At 42.3% G+C, this 23,738-nt stretch overlaps 1 protein-coding gene across 3 annotated transcripts in view; it reads left to right on the top strand.

Moving 5' to 3' along the window:
- Positions 1-3,153: 3,153 nt before the first annotated feature.
- The window catches only part of WBP1L (WW domain binding protein 1 like), a 48,835-nt gene continuing 28,250 nt past the window's right edge, over positions 3,154-23,738 (top strand). The window contains exon 1 of one of the 3 annotated variants that reach the window (XM_083505111.1): positions 3,154-3,403. In XM_083505111.1, the coding sequence (XP_083361237.1) occupies positions 3,380-3,403 (24 nt within the window). In that variant the 5' untranslated portion in view covers positions 3,154-3,379. Of the gene's footprint in view, positions 3,404-3,810; positions 4,096-16,424; positions 16,474-23,738 lie in introns of those variants that run through there. The other 2 variants (XM_083505108.1, XM_083505109.1) reach the window with 2 other exon arrangements.

Genomic DNA, 23,738 nt, shown 5'->3' with positions numbered 1-23,738 from the left:
GGATCTTGTCATCTGGGCAGCCCAGGACCTCTATACACACTGCCCAGGCTTGCACCCTGGAGAGGTCACTTTGGTGCTACAAATGCAGCAAAAACAACGTGTGAGGCAGCAGTTATGAGTTATAAACTCAACCTGATTGGCATAAGGTATGAACACAACAGGTTGCCTTCATCAGTGGGAAAGTTCACTGTGTCTCACTGGTCAGCTACCTCCTGCCTTAGGCAGAGCAGCCCCAGGTCAATAAAACGCTGACCTGCCACTGTCCACCTGCTTCAGTGGGTGCTTGTAGCTCCGAATATCACTCAACAAGCAGAGCAAACTACTGCACCAGCCAGAGATGAAAAGTTAACAACCCTGCCATGGGGGAATCCCTTGCAGACAACCATAGTGCCTGGAGACAGATTGTGTATCTGCAGCAGTGACCAGAGAAGGAATGACAGCTGCAAGAAGTGCAAAGAGAAGAAATGTCATGGTGCATCTGCAGTGGCACAACCGGATGCCGTATCTGCTTCAATTGCAATGAAACATGTCTCTTTGTATTGGTCTCTACAGCCACAGCAGGCGCTGTAACTCTCCAACAGTTTGACTTCACCCACAAAGGTGCACTCCTCCATTGTCTCCCAAGACAGATGGATGCCAACAAGAAGTCTTCCAAAACTACTACTAGTTTCCTTCTCCTTTTTGAATCCCAATCCCACAACAATAGAATATGCCGTCAACCCACCTATGAACATCAACAGTCTGTTCCTATATGGATCTCCGCGTGTTAACTGCCTATAAATTGGACTGTATGGATAAACCCATTTATATTTCTAAACTGTAAAATGGGGCATCTTCCACTGATGAATTTTCTTCTGTATTAGTTTCATTTCAGTTCTGGTATACTTGTGTTTTCTTTGCATTAAAGTGTGGGTGTTTCGTTTTTGTAAAACTTCTTAATCCAACCCAGCACATTTTAGAATTTTATTTAGATCCAGGGATAGCAAAAGATTTCTCTTTCATTGAAAGATGGAAATAATAAAAGTTTCCTTTGTCTACAGTCAGTCTTACACAAAGTAAAGTGCACTTAAATGCTATTCAGTTACATGCTCAATAGAGCTTGAGCATGTAACTGAATTTGGGACAGCAACCTTTGTGAATTACATAGCAACAAAACAAAAAACAAGGCATTTTTAACTTCTATTTCTCACATCTTTCAAGACGTATGTTCTTGTTTTCCACATATGTGTTTAATCCTCCTTCTACATCCTCTCCCCTTCCCAGAAACACAGCTTTCCAGATCCTTTGAAGTGTTATTTTGTTAAGATCAGTATTACTGCAGATGACGTCTCTTGTTTTCATACAAAACCTGGCTGGCAAATGCATATTTGTATCTTTGACTCACTACATTTCATTGCAGTTGGGATGGGTGAGGGGGAAAGAAACCCAACAATATACATTTGGATGTATTTAGTTTGTGATATCTGGAGTATTAAGGGTAACCAAAGCTGCCAAATAATATTTTGGGTGGGAGTGAGGAATAAAGAAATTGCAAAATGAAATCATAAGTGCCGTAATAAAGGGGAGGACACAGGTGACGCTGTGGGTTAAACCACAGAGCCTAGGACTTGCTGATCAGAAGGTCGGCGGTTCGAATCCCTGCGACGGGGTGAGCTCGGTCCCTGCTCCTGCCAACCTAGCAGTTCGAAAGCATGTCAAAATGCAAGTAGATAAATAGGTACTGCTCTGGTGGGAAGGTAAACGGCGTTTCCGTGTGCTGCTCTGGCTTGCCAGAAGCGGCTTAGTCATGCTGGCCACATGACCCGGAAGCTGTATATCGGCTCCCTCGGCCAGTAAAGCGAGATGAGCGCCGCAACCCCAGAGCCAGTCACGACTGGACCTAATGGTCAGGGGTCCTTTTACCTTTATCTAAAGGGGAGACAGAATTGGATAGCCCCAAACAGCTCAGCTGGTAGAACTTTATGTAACTGTAAAATGCAAAAACTGGTCTAATAACATCTATTACTGTAGTAATATTATAACAACAAATTTCACCCCACCTCCAGTATCTGAAGTCAAGAATGCTACCTGAAGGAGAACAAAATGATAGACTAAATGGGCTTTTGACTTCATACAGCAGAGCTCTTCTTAATGATGTTTTCATGAGAATACACAATTCAAGGTGGATCTTAGCATATGAAGATTCCAATTTCATAAAAGCTGTACAAATCAGTTACAAATGAGTTGGGGTTGACGGTTAACAACAATAAAAGAATCTTAATTTTTAAAAAGACTGCTGGAATAAACAGGTCTTGACTAACTGGCTGAAAACAACAACAGAGAGGGAGGGGGTTATATACATGGCCTGGGAAGAGGTGCTCCATAATGCACGTTACCATTTACAGTGGCACCTCGGGTTAAGAACTTAATTCGTTCTGGAGGTCTGTTCTTAACCTGAAGCACCACTTTAGCTAATGGGGCCTCCTGCTGCCGCCGCTTCACAATTTCTGTTCTTATTCTGAAGTAAAGTTCTTAACCTGAGGTAATATTTTTGGATTAGCGGAGTCTGTAACCTGAAGCGTATGTAACCTGAAGCATATGTAACCCGAGGTACCACTGTAATGGGCAGGACACAAGGTCATTTGAACTAAGTGAAGTAATACATATTACATCTAAAGAGCCTCCCCCTCCTCGTGTGAGACCCATTGTCTAATGCCTAAAATTACCTAAATGAACCACTGTTTGGAGGAGAAAATGAAGGATTAGATCTGTTATGAATCTCTGGGACAGCTAGTTCATACATACTGTACCTTTGTCTCAGTACAAACAGCAAGAGATGCATTTTCACCTCAGTGTATGTGAGCAACTGCCATACTATAATAAAAAACAAAAAACTGTGAGCATATGAATGGTACAGCATAGCACTGAAGGCTAACGTAGATGTAATTATGTATGAAACAGCCCACTTAAGCAGTTGAATGAATTTGATCATATTTTTGTGTGCCTCCTAGAGTTCTGAGCTTATTCAAAACTAGTGCATTCAGATGATCCAGATTCAGCTGAATGAATAGCTTCGTTTTCTTTCCTTCAAACCATTCAGAATGGCCACTACATTTTGGATGGTGAGCCACTGGCAGAGCTGTCCCTCAGCTTCCTGGCATGGTGATCAGTTGCCCGTGCCTTCATGAAAGGAACGCTATTATCAGCTGGATGGCTCATGCTCTCAGCTTGACCCGCCTTTCCTTTATGCACCTCCTCAGTCACTGAAGCCGCCACAAGGCAGATGCCTCTCTTGCCAAACACCAAGGTTGCTTCAGAGGCAGGTGCATTCAGACACAGGGCGCACAAAGACAGCCTGCAGAGTCTCTCCAACCAATAAACGCTGCGATTGTCACCGGTAATGGAAGGATCAGACGATGCTTGGGTGAGTGAGTGGGTCGTGGAGATTCAGGAAGTGAACTGAATGCAGTCGGCTGTGGGAGCTGTGCCGCGTGTGCTCAGAAACAGGACAAGGATTCATGTTCGGCGTGTGAATGAGCATCTTACTCTAGTCTAGAGCAGCTGCCTTTTTAATCTTGCCTATCCTTTACTAACAATGCCAATATGTCTGATGGTCCTGGACCTATCAAAAGATCCCGCCGCGGTGGCGGAAAGCCGAACCCCCCAAAAGGACCCTGCGTGCTCCTCTCCTCCTGAGCTTTCAATCTGCTGCCCCTTTAAATGTCTTTGATAGTTGGCGGATTCTCTCGCTTTGCCCAACAGTTTCCGCCACGCTTAACATGGCCGCCTCGCGGCTCCTTTCATTGGCCGACGCCCAAGAGGGCGGAACCTACGCCTCATGTCTTCTGCTTCTGCGGCGGTCTTTTAAAGAGCAGCGGAGGCGGCCAATGAAAGAAAAGAAGGCCCTCCTCCTGCCCAATGGGGAGCATGCCGTAGGCCGGGCAAGCCTCCCGAGGTACACCAGTTCACGGGTCAGACTTCATAGTCGCCGGGTGAAGAGAGCTGGGGAGCGGGGGGTGGGGTGGGGGGATGGAGAGGAGGCTCCTCGGTGCAATGGCTCTGCTCCTCTTCCAGGCCTTGCCCGAGGGGCTCCCGGCCAGCGTGGAGCCCGCGCAGGTAGGAAGGAAGGGGTGGGGAGGAGGGGCCAAAGGGTGGGGAGGGAGGACTCCGGGGTTCGGGCCTCTGAGGTGAGGCGAGTGAAGGGCAGGGCGGGGAAGCCCAAAGGGGGTTGCGGAAGGAGCAGCAGAGAGGCCTCTGCCCCCGCTGCGGGGAGGGCTTGAGGGGAGGTCCGGGGTCGGCTGCTCAGAAAGGCCCGCGAGGCGAAGGGAGCGGAAAACGGAGGGCTTGAGGGAGATGAAGGGGCATCCCTGTTGGAAAGGCTGGTGGGGTCATTTGTTGTGGCAAAGAGTGTAATCCTTGGGATGTTGTGCTTCTCGCAGTAGAAAATGTCTGGCACATTAAGCCTTCCTGGGGAAAACGAAATGTGCATGTTAAGTTGTCATTCCTGATTTCGTGTACAAGTGCAACTAGGGTTCACCCTCTGGCACTCTGTGGGCTGCTTATATCATGTGGCGTTTTGCACTTCGGTTCACATACCTGTACAATGGTACCTCGGGTTAAGAACTTAATTCGTTCTGGAGGTCTGTTCTTAACCTGAAACTGTTCTTAACCTGAAGCACCACTTTAGCAAATGGGGCCTCCTGCTGCCGCTGTGCCGCCGCTACACGATTTCTGTTCTCATCCTGAAGCAGAGTTCTTAACCCGAGGTAATATTTCTGGGTTAGCTGAGTCTGTAACCTGGAGCGTATGTAACCTGAAGCGTATGTAACCTGAGGTACCACTGTATATACAACACACACACACACAACCACTCTTGTGAAGGATGTACAGGCATAGATAGCGTAGGTTGCCGCTATGGGGTGCAAGGCTCAGTGCCTATTCAGCTGATCCTACTGTTTATTTTGAAGGGCTAACCTGCAGGTAATAGACAGGTGTCCTTAAGGTGGTGTGTATTCTGTGTGGTTGAGTATAAAGCATGGCATGAAAAGTGGTCCTGAGTAAGAAAAATGTCATGTGTGAAGCAGTCCTAATTCCAGAATGCCAACTGTTTATGTGTGTGGCAGCCAAATATATAGTGGCATCTTTTAAAACAGCAATCAAACTTGCCCTAGATAAGAGTTTTCATTAGATGTAACAAATATGTAAGCCAAACAGGATAGTTTCTTCCCGGAAGAATGAATGGATGCAACTCAAACTTTGTAAATGGAAACCTACAGAAACTAGTGGGCGAACATTGTGTTCTCCCTAGGCATTTTATCTCTGACCTTAAGGTCGCTAAACTTAAAGTCTAGGACACAGAATTAGAGGCTACATAATGAGTGTCCAAATTTTTAATGAGTGCTCTCTCGTGGTCTAAATAAATGATTATTGCACAAAGGGTAATTTGTCTCACATTTTAGTGTTTCTTCTCCTATATTCTGCTAAATGCACTTTGTGTTGTTCCCCTGCTTTAGGAATTTGGGTTTTTTTGCATGTTACTTGTTGAAGTAGTTTCTTTTGCCCTTCTTTTGTTTTCATATGTAATCTTTTGTTTTCGTATGTAATAAACTGGTTTTGAAGATACCACAGAGTGCTCTTTTTTGCAAACATATCTCTGGGAAAGAGTGGAACTTTTTTGGAAAAGGAGGAGGAGAAGGGCTTGGCATTATTAGTGAAAGTTCAAAAATCTGGAACAGGGAGGTGTTTTGTGGAAGAGGCATTTATTTTGTATCTGGATCTTTGAAGGCAATTCGCTTATGGGGGAGCTGAATTGTAATCTTTGCCATATCAAAGAGGTAAGGGGATTGATGGTAATAGGAGCAAGGCCTGTTCAGCTTCATTTGCTTTTGTTAATTCCATCAACCATATGGGAATGTTGTATATGTGTTTTCTTTTTGTGCTGACTTCCTGTATTTGAATTAACATACTGGGTTTAAATTTGCTTGAACATGCTTTTATCATTCTATCTTTTCAGTTTCAGTGAACAAATAGTTTATGCCATAAACTTTTGGGGCATTACAAACCTTACAGATTTTACTAATGCATGTAGAAGGTATATATGTATGTCCTGATCAAGGAAAGTAATAGTCTCGCTCTAGTCTGCCTTGGTCAGACCACACCTGACGTGCTGTGTCCAGTTCTGGGCACCACAATTTAAGAAAAATATTGACAAGCTGCAATGTGTGCATAGGAGGGCAGCCAAGACGATAAAGGGTCTGGAAACCAAGCCTTAGGAATGGTTGAGGAAGTTGGGTATGTTCAGTCTGGTAAAGAGGAGACTGAGAGGATATGTGATAGCCATCTTCAAATATCTAAAGGGCTATCATATGGAAGATGGTGCAAACTTGTTTTCTTCTGCTCTGGTGGGTGGGATTCAAACCAATGGATTCAGTTTATAATAAAGGAGTTTCTGACTAAACATCAGGAAGAAATTTCTGGCAGTAAGAGCTGTTTGACAGTGGAACAGATTCCCATGAGAGGTGGTGGACTCTCTTTCCTCCTTTTAAGCAGAGGCTGGATGGCCATCTGTCATGTATTGCCAGGTGTTGGACTAGATGACTCCTGGGGTCCCTTCCAATACTACAATTCTATGATATATCTTTAAGGCAACTGTGAGAAACATTTGGGCAAACAGATAGCTCAGTTGGTAGAGCACAAGACTCTTAATCTCAGGGTTGTGGGTTCAAGCTCCATGTTGGGCAAAAAGAGTCCTGCATTGCGGTGGTTGGACTCGATGACCCTTGTGGTCCCTTCCAACTCTACAATTCTATGATTCTACAGCTTTCATCACTCCTGGCGATTGGTGTTGTTTGCTGGGGCTGATGGGAGTTGTAGTTCATCAACATCAAGAGGGCCAAAGGTTCCCTACACCTGCTCTAAAGTATTTGAGATGGAGTGAATAATAGAGGTAGGTGCCACCCACTAGCAAATGATCCTTCCATGGCAGTTGATTTCTTCTATGCATGCTTGCCCAATTCCTAATTACTGTCTATTTGTGGTCAAGTGGTGACTGATGAACCACATTGCTAGTGAGTCAAGGAAGAGGATCTTAGATAAAATTGAGTGGAGATAAAGTTTATTTATTATTTATTTATAAAAATATTTATAAACCACAAAATCCTATAGAAGGCATCTAAGCATTGTCCAACTAATATTAAATCACAGTCAAGATAAGAAAAATATAAAAACAGAAACGTTGTAAATAACGGGCCAATCTCTTAAAATCCATCAACTGAAGAGACCTGTTGATACAAGAAAGTCTTGAACAGATGCCTAAAAATACTTAAGAAGTGGTTCTTGGTGGATTTTTATTGAGAGAGGGTATTGCAGGGTTAAAACTGTCCCCTTATTGTAGAGTTTTCCATTTTAATCATAACAGAAATTTCACTTGTTCTCCATTCTCTTCCACATGCTTAGACTGAAGTGAACAGGGATCTCATATATTCATATACAGGGATCTCAAGGTATTCCTGGAGAGATTGTCCTAGATGCTATATGAGGGATACAGAGAGGAGGGCTGTTAGGGCAGCTTCTAGGAAGGATGATTGCAGGTTTTTCCCTCTTATTATTCTTGACCAGTTAGATATTTGAGGTTCTTTGTTTTAGGAGCTTAACACCTTTGCTGCGCGTCATACCATTACAATACTGTACTTGAGCACAGACATCTGCCATGTTGTTTTATAATTTACAAAGCATTGCTAAGTACTGTATAAAAATTAAAAGTAACGCAGGCCTTTGCATAAGCTGGCATTCTACAATCACATTTGTAGAGTCTTACCAACATGTAGGTTCTTGTTTTGAATTGCTGTCTTAGTTTGTTGGAACTTAGGTTAGAGGGGAATGTTTAGAGCCTTGAGTCTTTTGGATGAAATACATACGGTAGACTTTAGGTAACAGGCTGAAAACTGCCTGTCCTGAACAATCTCTCTTGGATGTTTGTTATGATGCCGTAAAACATTTGCAAAGGTTTAAAGCTTAGGGGGAAGAGAGAAAGCCCACTGCCAAACACTATAACTTTTGTGAGAAAAGTGACTTGAAAAACATTCGCACAGGACTTAGGCTGGGGTCTGTCCTGTTGCTAACAATTTGGGAACAAAGACAGGATGCTCAAGTCAGTATTGTTGGAGGGTGTAGGACGCTAGAGAGCCAAATATGGTGGAGGTGCCACAGGTAGAGCTTCCATTCAGGCATGTGATGAAGGATGAATGAATGGGAGAGAAACATAGGAGTTCTGTGTAGTTGGTAGGAAACTTTTAACAGCTTGAGGCTAGTTTACTTAAAGGATATCCTTACACTATATATGCCCACTCAGCCACTTCAATCCATGGAACCTGTACTTTTGCAAGTGCCACATTATGTTTGTTCTACACTTGTAAATAATTGATCTTTTAGTGTGGCAGCTCCTGCACTCTGGAATTCCCTGTCCATTGACATTAGGCAGACACCTTCACTGTATTCTTTTCAGCATGTGCTAAAAACTCTCCTGTTTAGGGAAGTCTAGCCAGACAGGTGAAGTTAACCTGTATTTAAGTCTGTAATTTTAGCTTATAATGTATAATTTTAACTGCTGATTTTACTCATTTTCAGATTCTTTAAAACTAGTTCTTAACTTTGAGTTTTATTATTAATAATAATAAATTCTTTTTTGTTTTCTTTTAGATGTTAGTCACGTTATCCAAGGTCTCTAACTGACTTACAACACTGTTAAAAACACAAATAAATATACCATAAAACAGAACAAAAAACAAAAAAAGTATATTTTATATTTTTTGTAAATTGCTTGGAGGTTTCATATACAATTAAGCACTATATAAATTTTATTAGATAGATAAATAAAAGGTGTGGACAGAGAAGCAAAGGCCCTGGGGAGACATAGAGATTGTTCTTGTTTGTGCATGTAGCTAAATTTCATATGCTGGAACTGAAATTTCATTTGTAATAATAATAGTTATTATAATTTCAATGTTTTTGTACCCAAGCCTTATTCCAATCTGGAGCAGAGGATGCCTTTATGTAGTAAATCATTAAAACAAGCATCTAAATTAAACATAACTATAAAATCATTACATTGTACAGTACTAAAAAGTGATGTGTACACTGTACCCCAATGTAAAATAGATCTCAGATAAAAAAACCTGGGTAAAGATAATTTTCAAATGGTCCTTAAACATGTCAGCTGCAGGGTTTCAAGCCTCATAGAACATACTGTTGAAAGACACTACTTCATATTCATTCTAAAGAGCCAGAATCTAGTTCAACTTTTGATACTTTCTGAACTTGGTTTTGCCATTGTAATGGAAACTGCATTTGTCTATTTGATGTGGAGATGTATGGCGGTCAGACTCTTTAGATTATCTGGAAGTGCAACTCTGCAAGCACAAAGAGCAACATGTGTTAGGTTTGATTCAAATTTATTTGCCCTTTTCTCCATGTGCCTTTTTATGGAGGTCGGTGCAGTTTTAAGTAGATGACCTTAGTATTGCAATAAATAAGACCTTAGTAAGGCACTAAATAAGTGTTGCGAGTAGCGTAAGCTGGATTCAGAAGGAATGCTTCAGCTGTGGATGATATTTGAACAATGCAGAGGAAACTACTGATTTCATACAATTCTAAAGAGGTAGAAAGAAGTTATCTGTTTTAATAATTATCTGACTATGAAACAGAAAAAAAAGTTTGGGATATGTTGGTAAAGTATTGACAAAAAACATTGTAATAGGTAGTGTAAATGGGAAAAGGAATGCATGGAGATTGCGATTTTATAGTGGGTAACACCTCAAAACTATGTTCCATGCTGGATATGGTGATGGAGGAAAATATGCTCTTTAATGTGTTTCTTGGAGAAAAGAGGAGCATGTAAAACACAACTTTCCATAACCTCAGTAAGACTGGATTGCAGTGTGGCAGCAATTCATAGTACTGACTGAGTGCTACTTCTTCAGGAATGGCTTGGGAGGACAACTGATGTTCTAATATGGAAACTTGAGCCTTAGCCTAGTAGCAACTGCCTTTGTTGTAGTGTGCATGTGCTGACCAGTGGCAGTTGCCACGAACTCTTGGTGTATGTGCCAGATGTATGTGAAACTTTGGCCCCTTTCTGCAGCTTTCTAAGAGCAATTTGACCTGGAGAAGCAGAGCTCATCAAACATGTTCAATGCATAGTAAGGTCTCATGGTGAGAAAGACAAAGTAAGATACAGTGGTACCTCGGGTTGCATATGCTTCAGGTTACAGACTCCGCTAACCCAGAAATATCACCTCGGGTTAAGAACTTTGCTTCAGGATGAGAACAGAAATCGGGCTGCGGCGGCAGCAGGAGGCCCCATTAGCTAAAGTGATGCTTCAGGTTAAGAACAGTTTCAGGTTAAGAACGGACCTCCGGAAAGAATTAAGTACTTAACCCGAGGTACCACTGTACTTCAAAATCTTTCAAATTAAGTCATAGATGCTCATTTAAGTTTGTAACTATAGCATCTTCTTCTGTCTGGTTTTGCATTCTTGCATGTAGGGTTGATGAAAGCTCTGGGGCACTAATTTCAAAACTTACTTGGAGTTCTGTATGTGGTAATTCCATGACATTTTGTCTGAGTCCATCTTTACCTGTTTCCTTGTAGTATGCCTTTATGTTTTTCTCTCATGGTTGTAAAATAAAGCATTAGTGTTAACTGGATATTCCCCTTTCTCTTGATCTCTCTCCAAACATCTTGTGTTGGAGTTAATTCACCTATAACTAATGCGGTTTTCGGATAAGCCGTTATCAGTAACTTAAGAATTCAACATTTTAACTTTTATGTAAGCCTGCATTCCAGCCAAGATAATCCTCCCTTCCTTTCACTAGCAGCAATAGTTCCCAGTTCTTTTGATCATGCCTCATCTTGTGAGCCAAAATAGGGTCAAAACAAGTCAATCTTGAAGCACCAGGAACCAGTAGGTGGCATTCTTACCTCAAACTGAATGCTGAATGTAGTAGTTTTGTCTGATGTTGGGGGATCATATGCCGGTTTCTTTCCCAGCTATTTATTAGAAGTTGCTTTCTGAGAAGCAATGAGACTAGCCGCCATTTACTGAGGAAATTATATAGTGGAACCTCATGTCCTCCTTGTGAACGCTTCAGGTTACGAGCTCCGTTAACCCGGAAGTAGATGCTCCCAGTTGAGAACAGGATGTGAGTGGAAGTCATGCGCTGGCGGGAGGCACCATTAGCGAAAGCGCGCCTCATGTTAAGAACGGTTTCAGCTTAAGAATGGACCTCTGGAACGAATTAAGTTCGTAACTGGAGGTACCACTGTACCCTACCCTTCAGTGTTTCTGTTCTCAGTGCAGCTAACAAATTCTATGAGAATGAAAAGCAACAGCCCAGATTCAGTCCATCTGGTTGGTAAGTGAAAGTCAGTGCAAGGGCTCCCTCCTCTCATGTGCCCCCCTCCACCTCCCAAATCTGGTTCAGCGAAAACCCCAGAACAGCATGCAGAGAGAGGGAATCATTCCACCTGGCAGGCAGAAATTTTTGCACTGATGGGAAACGATCAGAAGAATCTGATGTTCATTTCCTCCCAATAAAATCAGTAGATTGACAAGACACAGCATCACAGCAGGGCCTTTTAAATGTGGTTGTGGGAACAGAGGGTTATTGTTTTGTTTCCGTTATAACTATTTATTTTGTTTTTCTATATTGTATTTTTATCTTGTTAACCGCCCTGAGATCTTCGGATGAAGGATGGTATGTAAATTTAATAAATAAAATAAATATAAGATACAGAAAAGTCTTTGCCTGGTGCAAAACAGGCTTGAGTGGATTCTAGGCACACCATCTTTATTCCTATTGTGGCACTAATCCTAGTTCAGCATTAGTAGCTTGAAAACTGAACAAGTTGTTTAATGGGCGAAAAGGGAAGATAAAGAAGGCATGGGGAAAGGCCTGTTTGCTTCCTCTTAGAAAGTTTCCTCTAGTGACTAGTCACTCCGAAACAAATCAATGTGATGTTGAAATTATCTATATTGTATTGCAAGTAGCTTTATGCCAAAGGAAATTTTTCACCTTTAATTTCTTTTTTTAAAAGCTGCTTAAGTGCAGGTGTATTTATTTATTTAAGGAAAGTCTGGTGTGTGTGTGTGTGTTTTAATAGCTTCATAGCTGCTCTAGCAGTTGGATTGTGCTATTTCTCATGAGCACTCCAATATATGTCTGTGACAATCACACTCAAATGTAAAGACACTTGAAGCTGGTCATGCTTCTGGGACCTAGTTTCAACTTTTTCAAGGGTGTGCTGTGAAAGCCTGCAAAACCAGTTTGACCCAATCCCAAACTTGGATGCTCAAATGAGTTTATGTGCTGCAGACAATGGTTCATGTATACAGTAGCATCAACTGACATAAAAAATAATAATGCTGAGATGGTATAATGTATATGGGTCCCATTGTGTATCTCTTTCACCATATGTATTTGCAGAATTATATTTATTGGAAAATGCTCAATTTATTTTTATATAGTCTCCCATTCTGGAGTAATGGGGTATCTCTCATGATTTTATAGCAGCATTACAAAAGACTTGATTCATGTGAACAGTGGATTTGAAATCATCCATAATGTTTACTACTACAGGTCTGTATTAATATTCTGCTGTTCTGGAGTGTGACTAAAGTGTTTTTATGTTTAGTCCGTAGTGTCTCAGTGCTTTATTCTCTTTGATCACAGATTGAGATTACCATAAATGCTAGTGCTACTGGTTGTTGTTGCTGTAGGGCTGCTGAGATCAGGACCTCTGTAATTCTGTGCCTCACAGTCTCAAACTCTGGACAGACTTGTTTAATTTGGATTATTCATTCTGCTTGTACAATTTGGGGCTTGTTCAGAATTTACAATTTGGTCTGGGATTAGGGAAAATATTTGGATTTGTTATATTGTAGAAGGGAAGTTGGTATGTTGTAGAAGGTCAGGGATCTGTGGGAAATAATTTGAGGACATATTGAAAGGTGGGATGTAGAACAAAGTAATTTGCAAGATTCTGTACATACAACCTTATGGACTGTAGAAATAGAGTTTTCTAGACTCCCTGGCTGAGGGAATTTCAGCTTGGAATAAGGCTGTTCAAGCTCTTGTGTTAAGAAATCTGTTCTGTTTTATTTTACTAATATGCAAGATAAATGAGTGTTTTTTCAGTTTTTCATATTGCAACAGCTGTTTCAGTTTGATTTTCCCAAGACATGAGCTTAACTGTGGGTTGAAGCAAGACCCAGATGTACAAAGTACAAAGTACAGGTCAACTGGCCTTGTACTTTGCCTTGCTTAAACAGTCTTGATCTGGATGAAATAGAGGTCACTTGAAGGCACACTGAATTGTGAAAAGTTTGCTTCTGAGTACTTCTAGACTGAGAAACAGTAAAACCTAAAGTTGGTGCGGGATTTCTTTGCTAAGGACTCCTGTCGTCTTCACAAAACTAAAGTTCTCAGGATTCTTTGACTAGCAGTCATGGCAATTTAAACAGATTTGAAGGTAGATTGATTTTGTGGTGTAGACCAGTGTTTCCCAACCACTGTTCCGCGGCACACTAGTGTGCCGCGGGAAAAATTAAAAAATTCGAAAGATTTTATATTTTTTTTAAGTCAAATTTTTGATTGGGGCGCCGTCACTAGATGACCCCTGGGGTTCCCTCCCTCCCTCCCGCTCTGCGCCTCCCTCCTCCTCCTCCTCCTCCTCCGGGGAGGCCCTTCCTGGCTCTCGGCCAAGGCTTGGCGGCTGCCACTCACTCGCTCACCCACCCGTCCCTCCATCCCTGCACCCGGCCTCTCCCCCTCCGTAGTCCCCTCGCCCTTGGGCTCCGCGCCCGCGCGGGGTGCGCAAACTACGTTTCCCAGCGTGGCCTGGCGGTTCCACCGGCGCTCCGGACTTGGCAGGTGAGGGGGGTCCCCAGTGGGCGGCAGAGAGAGCCGGGAGGGCGAAGGGGAGCCGGGGGGAGCAGCGCTGCTCCCTGAGCCGAGCCCGGGGGGAAACTTCGGCGTCGTTTCGCCGGGTGTTGGAAGCGGAGGCTGGCGGGGGCCCCTCACCTGCAAAACCTGGTCGCCTCTCATATATTTTGTGCATTGCATTCATCGCCCGCTTTCTCCTCCAAGGAGCTCCCGGGGGCGCGCGTGGTTCTCCCCGTGTTATCCTCGCAACAACAGCCCTGCGAGGTGGGTCAGGTGAGTGGCCCAAGGGAGCACCCAGGGATTGTCCTGGCCAGGTGGGGTGATTTGAACCCTGCTCTCTGCCCGGTCTTCGTCCTCATTTAGCCCCCACATGTGCATGACTGTGCATGACTGAGGTTTTCTCCCCTCGTCTTGGCTATGGTGTGAGTCTGTGCTGTTAATTAATGGGGTTCTGCCTTCGGAGAAGATGAGCCAGCCCTCAAGGAGGTGATTATGTAATTTGCTAGCAATTCATGTCCCTCCCGGCGTGACGCTGCGCGCTGACGTCACGGGGCTGTAATGGTGGTGTGCCTCGAGATTTTTTTCATGAAACAAGTGTGCCTTTGCCCAAAAAAGGTTGGGAAACACTGGTGTAGACACCCCTTAGCAGATATGCTCTATATACTTCAGTGTAGCAAGCAGAATTTTATAGAGAGAGAACTTTTACATGTCTGGAAGGGTCCCAGGGACACAGTGCTCTACTGTAAACAAAAATAGGCATCCCACAGTGCTTTTAAGATCTAATTTGTATGGGCAGGGATTGGACAGCATGTGGTATGTCTTGCATAAAGTAGTAATAAAATCAAGAGTGAAAAATCTTTTTCCTCACAGCAGCTCATGTGTAACTTGATCCTGAAGGCCCATCAGAAAGAGAAATTTCTTAGCTCATCAGGTTCTACAATTATAAAAGAGAAAGAGACTTTAAACCAACAGGTTAAATTAGGCCATGGAATGAGAGCAAGTTTACTTAAACTGATAGTGTTATATTTGTATTTATGTTGGACTGACACAACCTCATCAAGCTGTTTTTATCTTCATTCTGGACATTTTTAAGGCCCAGGACAAATTGCGATAGCTAAACAGGTTGGGACAGGGGAGAGGGGAAGCATTTTGACTATTTGCTGTTCATTTTGACTAGGGTTGCCATATCTCCAGAATTTCCCAGACATATCTGGAATACTGCAGCCACAAGCAGTATAGCTAAATGTATGGGAAATTCCAGGTGTATGGCAGCCCATGTCGGCAGTGTCAACAACTTCTCTGTCCAGATTTTCACTTTTTGAAGTATGGCAACCCTAATTTTGCTGCTTTCTATTAAGAACAAGTTTTCTTCCTAAAACAGCACTGGGAAACCTATGGCTCTCCAGGTCTTGGACTGCCAACTCCCATCTGCCCTAGCCAGCATGGCCAGTGGTCAGGGATGATGTTGTAGTCCACAACCACTTGGAAGGCTGCAGGTTCTCCAGTGGTGTCTTAATAGAAAGCTGATTTGACTACTTTAACCTCTCATTTTTAATAACCAGCTACCAGATAGGTGACCAAAATGCACAGGGTGTTAATAGAAGACATGGTGAAACTGACACTGCATTCTTAAAGGTACAGTAGTAAAAAGAAAGTCTCTGAAGAATGGCAGTAAAATACAAGCAGAGATAACTGTCTCTGCGTGCCTTGATGGCCTCTCCTATTTACATTGTGCAGGGTAGGAAAAGAACAAGGAGAGGGTGTCATGCTGCCCCATGCTTTTTCCCAAGGTAAAGGAAATGCAGACTATGCATGTGCATTGCAAGTTGCTTAACATTTTGTTAACAGATTGAGTAATCCTTGCAGCTCACAGTTGGGAATGACATCTCCTTTGTACTTGCTGTGATTATTAAAGTGCTGAACAATCCCTACTCTTATTCCACTACATGCCCTCACTTGTGAAGTATCTAATCTTTATGCTGCTCAATAGCATCCTGGGATACCTATAACAAATGATCTCTGATTTAATTATATCTGCCAAGTACCCGTATTTTTCCGTCTATAAGATGCTCCCATGTATAAGACGCCCCCTATTTTGGGGGATTCAGATTTAAGAAAATGGGGAGAGATGGCCCCATGTGTAAGACGCCCCCTAATTTTTGACATTATTTTTTAGGAGAAAAACCTAGTCTTATACATGGAAAAATGTGGTATATAGAATCATATTTGCCTCTCTGTTGCAGTCTGAACCCGCTCCTATTCTTTACCGGAAGAAAGTGGCAGAGGGTACTTCTGGCCATGTTTCTCACTCCTGGCTAATTATGCGGGGAATCTGTAATGAAATTGTAAACATGGACACAGAGTTCTCTTATATGGGAGGATCAAATGACATCTGCCCCCTCATGGAGATTCTGACTGTTCTCTGTCTGCCTGGTCATTCCTCCCTCTTGGCAGATCTGATGTTGTGAAATGAAAGGGCGGGTCTAAATTTTTCAGGTAACTTCCATCCTGCTGAGCTATGAGATGCGCATGGTTTGGTTTCACTTCTTGAAGGTACTACTTGTTGGCTGAATCTTAGATACCAAAAAACTGAGTTGTTCACAGCTGTGATTTGTCAGAACACTTGGAGAGTTATATTGCATATACAGTGGTGCCCCGCAAGACGAATGCCTCGCAAGACGGAAAACCCGCTAGACGAAAGGGTTTTCCGTTTTTGAGCTGCTTCGCAAGACAATTTTCCCTATGGGCTTGCTTTGCAAGACGAAAACGTCTTGCAAGTGTTCCGTTTTTTTTCCACTCCCCCCCTTTTCTAAGCCGCTAAGCCGCTAATAGCCTTTTAGCCGCTAATCCGCTAATCCTTTAATAGCCGCTAAGCCTTTAATAGCCGCTAAACCACTAATAGCGCTAATCCGCTAAGCCGCTAATAGGGTTGCTTCGCAAGACGAAAAAACCGCTAGACGAAGAGACTCGAGGAACGGATTAATTTCGTCTTGCGAGGCACCACTGTAGATGTGAAACGTATGTTGTGTAAATATTACTGCTCTTTTGGTCATTGAAAAGAACCTGGACGCTTCTGAATGTGATCAACTTCTGTCTGTGAAATTGGCATGTAGTTCTCAAAGCATCTCTCTTCTTGTAAGGAATAATGTTTGATTGCTTCTTCTCACTCCCTCTTCCTGTCCAGTAGTAGAAATACTTGAACTTTGTAGTGACTATATGTGGTTTTAATGCGATGAAGATGAACTGCAGTAGTTTATGCAATCTAACCAATTAGATACTTTCAGAAATCTATATTCAAAGAAGTCACTTGCCAATGTTCTGTCAGTCATGAACAGGAAATGGAATTTGAGATGAGCTATGAAGAATGGAGCAAGCTTGGTGTTTATTGACTGGTATTGTTCGGAAGAAAGAGCCAGTTTAGCCACTATGACAATTGTTGTTGTCTGGGTGTACTTCTCTTCTTTCTCTTAGAGCAGTGAATGGAGAGAAGTAAGTTGCTGTGCTTTGGGATGTGGTTGTGGTGAAAGCAAAATATAGCCTCCATCACTTACATTACATGGTACAAAACCTTCTGATGGGTACACTTACAATGCTTGTGCACTATGTGAATATTTGCTTTGGATATTTGCTTATATAACTCTTCCTGAAAAATATTGGTGTTTCTTTGAGCATGCTGATGACTCTCTTTTGTGGGTGTGGTGCCATTTTACTTACATAAGGATCCATATTAGGATAATTGAGTTTACTATGGAATTCCTGCAAAATACTCTGCCGGTAGAAATTCAGAAGGCACCTTCTGTTTCAACCTTTAAACACCTGCTGAAAACTTTTCTATTCTATCTGGCTTATGCAGGAAATTAAGACTACATCTTTCCATAATTATTACTTGATCTCTGATGTTATAATTTTATATGGTTTTATGTATGACTGTTGTAAACCACTCCTTTGAAAAAAAATGAATAGTGGTATATTTTATGAATATTTTTTATAAAATAAATACAGAGGAAATGATGGAGAGAACCATAGGAGCCAACTGCTAGGGGCTTTGGGGCTTCATCCCCCTCCTAAAATATTTGAGGGGGCTGGGGACCCCAAAGTTGATGGGCATTGCCATTCAAATAGAGTGTGTGCACTGCATCATGTGATTAATTATGCAGGACAGGGCTTACCTACCCCCCCAAATATTTTCTTCAAGTTTGCACCTCTGGGAAGAACTGAGGGGTGCTTGAATACTCTATAGATGCCAGTTTGTACTGCAAATGTTGAATTGCTAAGTTGAAAATGTGATATGTATGTCTCTTAAGAATGAAGGTTTATGAGGAAGAGAATTAGTGGAATAATAGTGAAAGGAATGAATGATAGCTAGTTTGGAGTCATAGTTGTAGTATGATGTCTGTGAAAGATGACAAGTAAAATTGTTTAAAGTGTACAAATGTTAGTTAATGTGGTTTTAATTGTTAAAATATGTTTTGCTATCTATGTACACAGTGATTAATATGAGGGTGAATGAGTTTTTCCTGATGAAAGCAGCTGTTGGCTTCTTGCCTTGGATTTTGTAAAAACAAAGTAGGCAAGATTGCCTGTATATATGCATGGCCCTGATCTTCAGAAGGGCATTTTACTGGTGGTGATAATGTTGGCATTTTATGCATTTATTTAAAAGCTTAATGATTGCACAGCAGTGGATCAAAGGGTGTTACTGTTCTCTCTTGGGACAGCTGGCTGATAAAAAGTAGTGGTCTGGACTATATCAGACTATCACTTCTTCACACTCTCAGATGCAAAATATTGGAAACCATCCATGACTTGCTACTTTTTAATTTCCTCACAGCTGAGGAATACACTTGCTGATACCACTCTTGCAAAATCTTTGCCATGCATCTTGGACATGTAATTAGCTGAATATGAATACCCAGAACATTGTCTCTCTTCACAGCTAATATGCCTTCTGTTGCACTCTGTTCAGGTGAGGGACTTTGGAACTTCAGTGATTTAATAGCTATCTAGTAAGTTACCTATAGTTAAGCAAATACAAGTTATTTTTGTAAATTTGAACCTGGTAGAGCATTGACGTTGGGACACGTCACATACATTGTTCTGCCCAGTTTTGCCAACGGCCCCACCACCTGAGAGGGTTGCCAGTTAGGAAATGCTGCCCTAAGGCTGAAAAAGTTCACAACCTGCATTAAGAACTTGAGAAAAAATTGCTTATAAATTTACTGTCCCAATCACCTGTTATTGGGTACATTAAAAAACAACAACTTTATTATGTGATCCCAGCCAGTTGAAGATCACATAGTGAATGGGATAACATCATAAAACAAATAAATAAATAAATAAAATAAATCATTATTGCTCTCACTCTAGTGTCAGTCAAACCTGAATGGGTGGTTGGCAGAGATGTGCATTTAGATATGCTTGCATGTGAATTCTTACGTATGTACATCACAATGTGCGTCTATGTGTGAATACTTCCTTTCCTTTCACAGTCCTCTAGAATAGGAAGTAATACAGTACCTCAGTCTCACATGCTTAAAAAAAACCTCTCTCAAAAGTAGAGGGCAGTTTTTGAGGGCTGCAAAAACATTTGCTAAATTTGCCCCCCACCCCCTTTCAGTTCAGCTCTTGTTTACTAGAGAAACATAAGAGGAATTGGAGAACAGCCTTTACAGCTTTGAAGACACTCGAACACAGAACACAAGGGAGAAACGTGCTAAGAGGAAGGCACGCTTGGCAAATCCACACCGTGATCAACTCCCGCCCGGAAACCAATGTCCCCACTGTGGAAGGAAGTGTGGATCCAGAATTGACCTCCATAGTCACTTACAGACTCATTGTTAAAGCCATGTTTATGGAAGACAATTTTACTCGACTATGAGTGATCGCCAAATAAGATGAAGACATAAGAGGACAATGGCCAATCTTATTTTTTTGTTGAAGTGTGTTCCACTCATTTCTCTTTCACAAAAAAAATCCTGTTTCTATATTTTCTCTTGATCTTGGCAGCTTTTTTTCCTAATAGTGACAAGAGGGTGATTTTTCATTGGAACCTGGGGAGGGAAGAGCTGGATCTCACCTTCCTGTGCACTTCTGTCCTAGGCCCCACATGCCTAGTATTAAATTTAACTTAACTTAACACAATGGCAGTGTTTCCTTTTGGTTCTGGCCATGCTATACCAGCACCTATTGGAAACAATCTGGCCCAGAGCCCAATCTTTTATTTAAAAGGGAAGAGCTACTCTCTACGCTTAGTGTATCTGAGAGAAAATGTGATGTGAGAGAAAATGTGCTGCTCATATTCTGCCCAGTTGTTTAGTTGCTCCCATTGTGAAAGCTAGTAACGGAGGTCCCAGCTATGACTAGCATGTCAAGGAAGTAGTGATATCATGTACGTATTATGTACTCAGAAAGAAAAAGCAAATAGGCTAGAATCACAAGATGGAGCTTTCTGATTCCTATAGAACTGGGGTGGCTAGCTTGTTGACTGGACCTGATGGGAGTTGGAGTCTAGCAGAAATGGCGGGACACAAGCTAGCCACTCCTGCTTATAGAAGCTACTTTCCTCCACTGCAGACGTTAGAGCAGCCCATAGAAGACAACAGAATATTAGTATACAGTGGTACCTCGGGTTAAGTACTTAATTCGTTCCGGAGGTCCGTACTTACCCTGAAACAGTTCTTAACCTAAAGCACCACTTTAGCAAATGGGGCCTCCTGCTGCTGCCGCGCTGCCGGAGCACGATTTCTGTTCTCAACCTGAAGCAAAGTTCTTAACCTGAAGCACTATTTCTGGGTTAGCAGAATATGCAACCTGAAGCGTATGTACCACTGTACTTGTAACTTCACAGCCCACTCTTTACTTGCCCGCTTTCCAAAAAAATGTAATACTGAAGATGGGAATTCCTGTTCTTTCTAATTCAGCTCTTATTTCATGTGAAAGCATGTATTTTCTTCTTTTTTAAACTTCGTAAAAATTGGCAGCTGTGGTAGAGAGCAGTTTACTACAACCCTGCAATGAAGCCCAAATCCTATGTTAACCCTTCTGCAGGCCAGCAGTAGTGCCAGTTTGCATTTCCACCTTAAAATCTTCCAATCAGAACATCCCTCAGGTTGCAGCAAAGTTAATCTACCTAAATTTCCCCCTTGCACCCAACCCAACTCAGATCTAGCACTAAGTTGCAAACAAAACTCTCGTGCTTTCTGGTCATGCATTCTAACATATTATGCTTAAAGTTTTAAGAAACTACCTTCATTTTGGAGTGTGTGTGTGTGTGTGTGTGTGTGCGCGCTCATACCAGCATTATGTTCTCAATTCCAATATGCATCTACTCTTTCAAGAACAAGTCAGAGGAACAAGCAGTGAATCTCCTGTCACTGATCTCTAGCGGCTTATTGGAGGCACAAACAGCTGCCAACAAAGAGGTGACAGTGGCTGGGCATGGAAATATACAACTTGGAGCACAGCAAATGATATTAGTCTGTGTTTGCTTCCTTGCTCCAACCACTCCGATCTTCATTCTTCTATGTTCAGCATTTTTTCTGCTTTTCCTTCAGACAGGAAAAAGAAGAAAAAAAGTCGGGGGGGGGGGATATGATCTGAGAGAAATGAGAAAAAATGTGCTTGTGGTATTCTGCCCAAAGGCAAGCCGGCAGTATTCACTTTGACCTTTGCCTTTTATTGTAAGCAAGCTCTCTAGCCTTTATCTCTCTCTCTTATGTACATTGTCCTGATCCTGCGTTCCCTTACCATGGGTGCATTTCAAACACTATGGGAATTTTCATAGTGAAGATGCAAGGGAGAATAAAAATCATGCCCCATTGTGCAATAACTGTTTCTCCCTCTCCCCATTTTTTGTTGTTGCTATGAGTGTCATTAGAAAGGCTCTGAACAGATAAGGCTGAGGCAACTGGGTTTCTCATTGGAGTTCAAAAAAGGATCACTTTGGCAAACAAAAAAACCCCACCAGCACCACAAAGCAACAGTGAAGTGGCACTGGGCCCAGAGCTGCTGCCAGATGGGTAGAAAGGGTTGGGTGGTGTTTCTTTGGGGTGGGGGCAAAGCCATTAGGGGTTCTAGACTCTTAGCTGCCATTAAAAAAAAAAAAAAAAGCTTTAAAAGTTCTTACGTGCTGTGGATCAAACCATATAAGCCAAAATGTGAACACCCCCCCCCCCCCGTTTTTGTGAAATGAGCAAACCTGGGTTGTAGTCGCCACCTTACAGGGTTTTAGCCAATGAGTGATGTTAGAGCTGCAATTGGCAAGTACAGTGGTACCTTGGGTTATACACGCTTCAGGTTACAGACGCTTCAGGTTACAGACTCCACTAACCCAGAAATAGTACCTCGGGTTAAGAACTTTGCTTCAGGATGAGAACAGAAATTGTGCTCCGGTGGCACGGCAGCAGCAGGAGGCTCCATTAGCTAAAGTGGTGCTTCAGGTTAAGAACAGTTTCAGGTGAAGAACAGACCTCCGGAACGAATTAAGTACTTAACCCGAGGTACCACTTGTAACCATTTTGGAAGAGCTAGGAATTATTAAAGCTATGCTTTCCTGTTTCTATCTCATTACTGCCCAGACATGGCCTACAATGGTGTGTGCACTCATCATGTGAGTTGAGTGAGTTTGTGGCTTTCAGCAGCAACATATCTACCTGGCTGCCCACTGTTCTCTGTCTGTGCACATTCTTGCTCTGTTCTGGGATTCTAATGAGGGCATGAATTGCACAAAAGTTCCTAATATAAAGGAATGTAGCCTCTTCCATGGCTAACCATAAAGGATGACTGTAGCTCAACAAGAAAAGGCAGGGATGGTACGTGTATACTGTGCATTTTGTATATTTGTCTTGTCCTGGTACTTTGAGCAAAACATCTATTGCTGACAGTCCAGTTATGTAGCATTATGCCTTCTGCCTCCTTCATACAGAAATACTTAACAAAATGTGTTTTAAGTTTATAGTCAGTGCTAGATTCTTCCATACCTGAGCTTTTCATGCACCTCCTTTGCACCTGCCAAGACTCCCTCCCCTTTCCAATTAAAACAAAGTTAGCTGAGGTTGTTTCTCAGGGCGTTGTTGTTGGTTTTGAGGGGATGTTTGATTGGCAGGGGGTGTTGCCCTTTCTTTTTGTTTTGTGTTTAGTTTGTTTTGGGGTGTATGTAGGTCTTTCCCCTGCTTTTGATGCGGATTTTGACCATCGTGTTTCTCCTGTGAAATGGGTGCATTTGTGGTGCCCATGGCAGTTTCTAAGATTTCCAAATCTGCCTGCAGGCCTAAAAAGGTTGGGAACCCCAGATCATACAAAGCTAGATGGAGCAATGATTTTACCCAGTACAAAATACCTTTCTACCTTCATATGTCTTTGTATGTGAAGTGGTAAAAGAAGGAAAGCTTTGTTACTGTGGCCTCTGTACTCAGCAGGCAGGCATAGAGATAATGTTTTTTTGGGGGGGGGAAGATGCAGAGAAATAAAAGAGAATGAAGAGGAAGGGTCAGAAATTGGGGGGCACAGAGTGGAGGAAGAGATTTGTGAGAGGAGGGAGCCTGTGGCCCTTAAACCATCTGCACTGGGATGTGCTTTGGAATAAGTTTTCTTCCCCTTTTCAGTATTGACTAAGCTGTGTAACTGAATTTCCAGTAACTTTCAGGAGACCACTTTTTTTTTTTAATGGTGGATGAACTTATTGCAGTTCTTACGCAACATTTTTTTGCAACGTTGTAGAACTATTGATTTTTAAAGAGATCTGCAATAGACAAACAAACAAACAGAAAGAAGGGGAAACTTCCCAGTCTGGTAAATATGTATGCAATGTGTCCCGACAT

This window comes from Podarcis liolepis, assembly GCF_965112155.1.
Source record: "Podarcis liolepis genome assembly, chromosome: 5".
In the NCBI taxonomy this organism is placed as follows: Eukaryota; Metazoa; Chordata; class Lepidosauria; order Squamata; family Lacertidae; genus Podarcis; species Podarcis liolepis.
The sequence above is the reverse complement of the archived record's forward strand: the minus strand, read 5'-3'. Positions and strand labels throughout refer to the sequence as shown.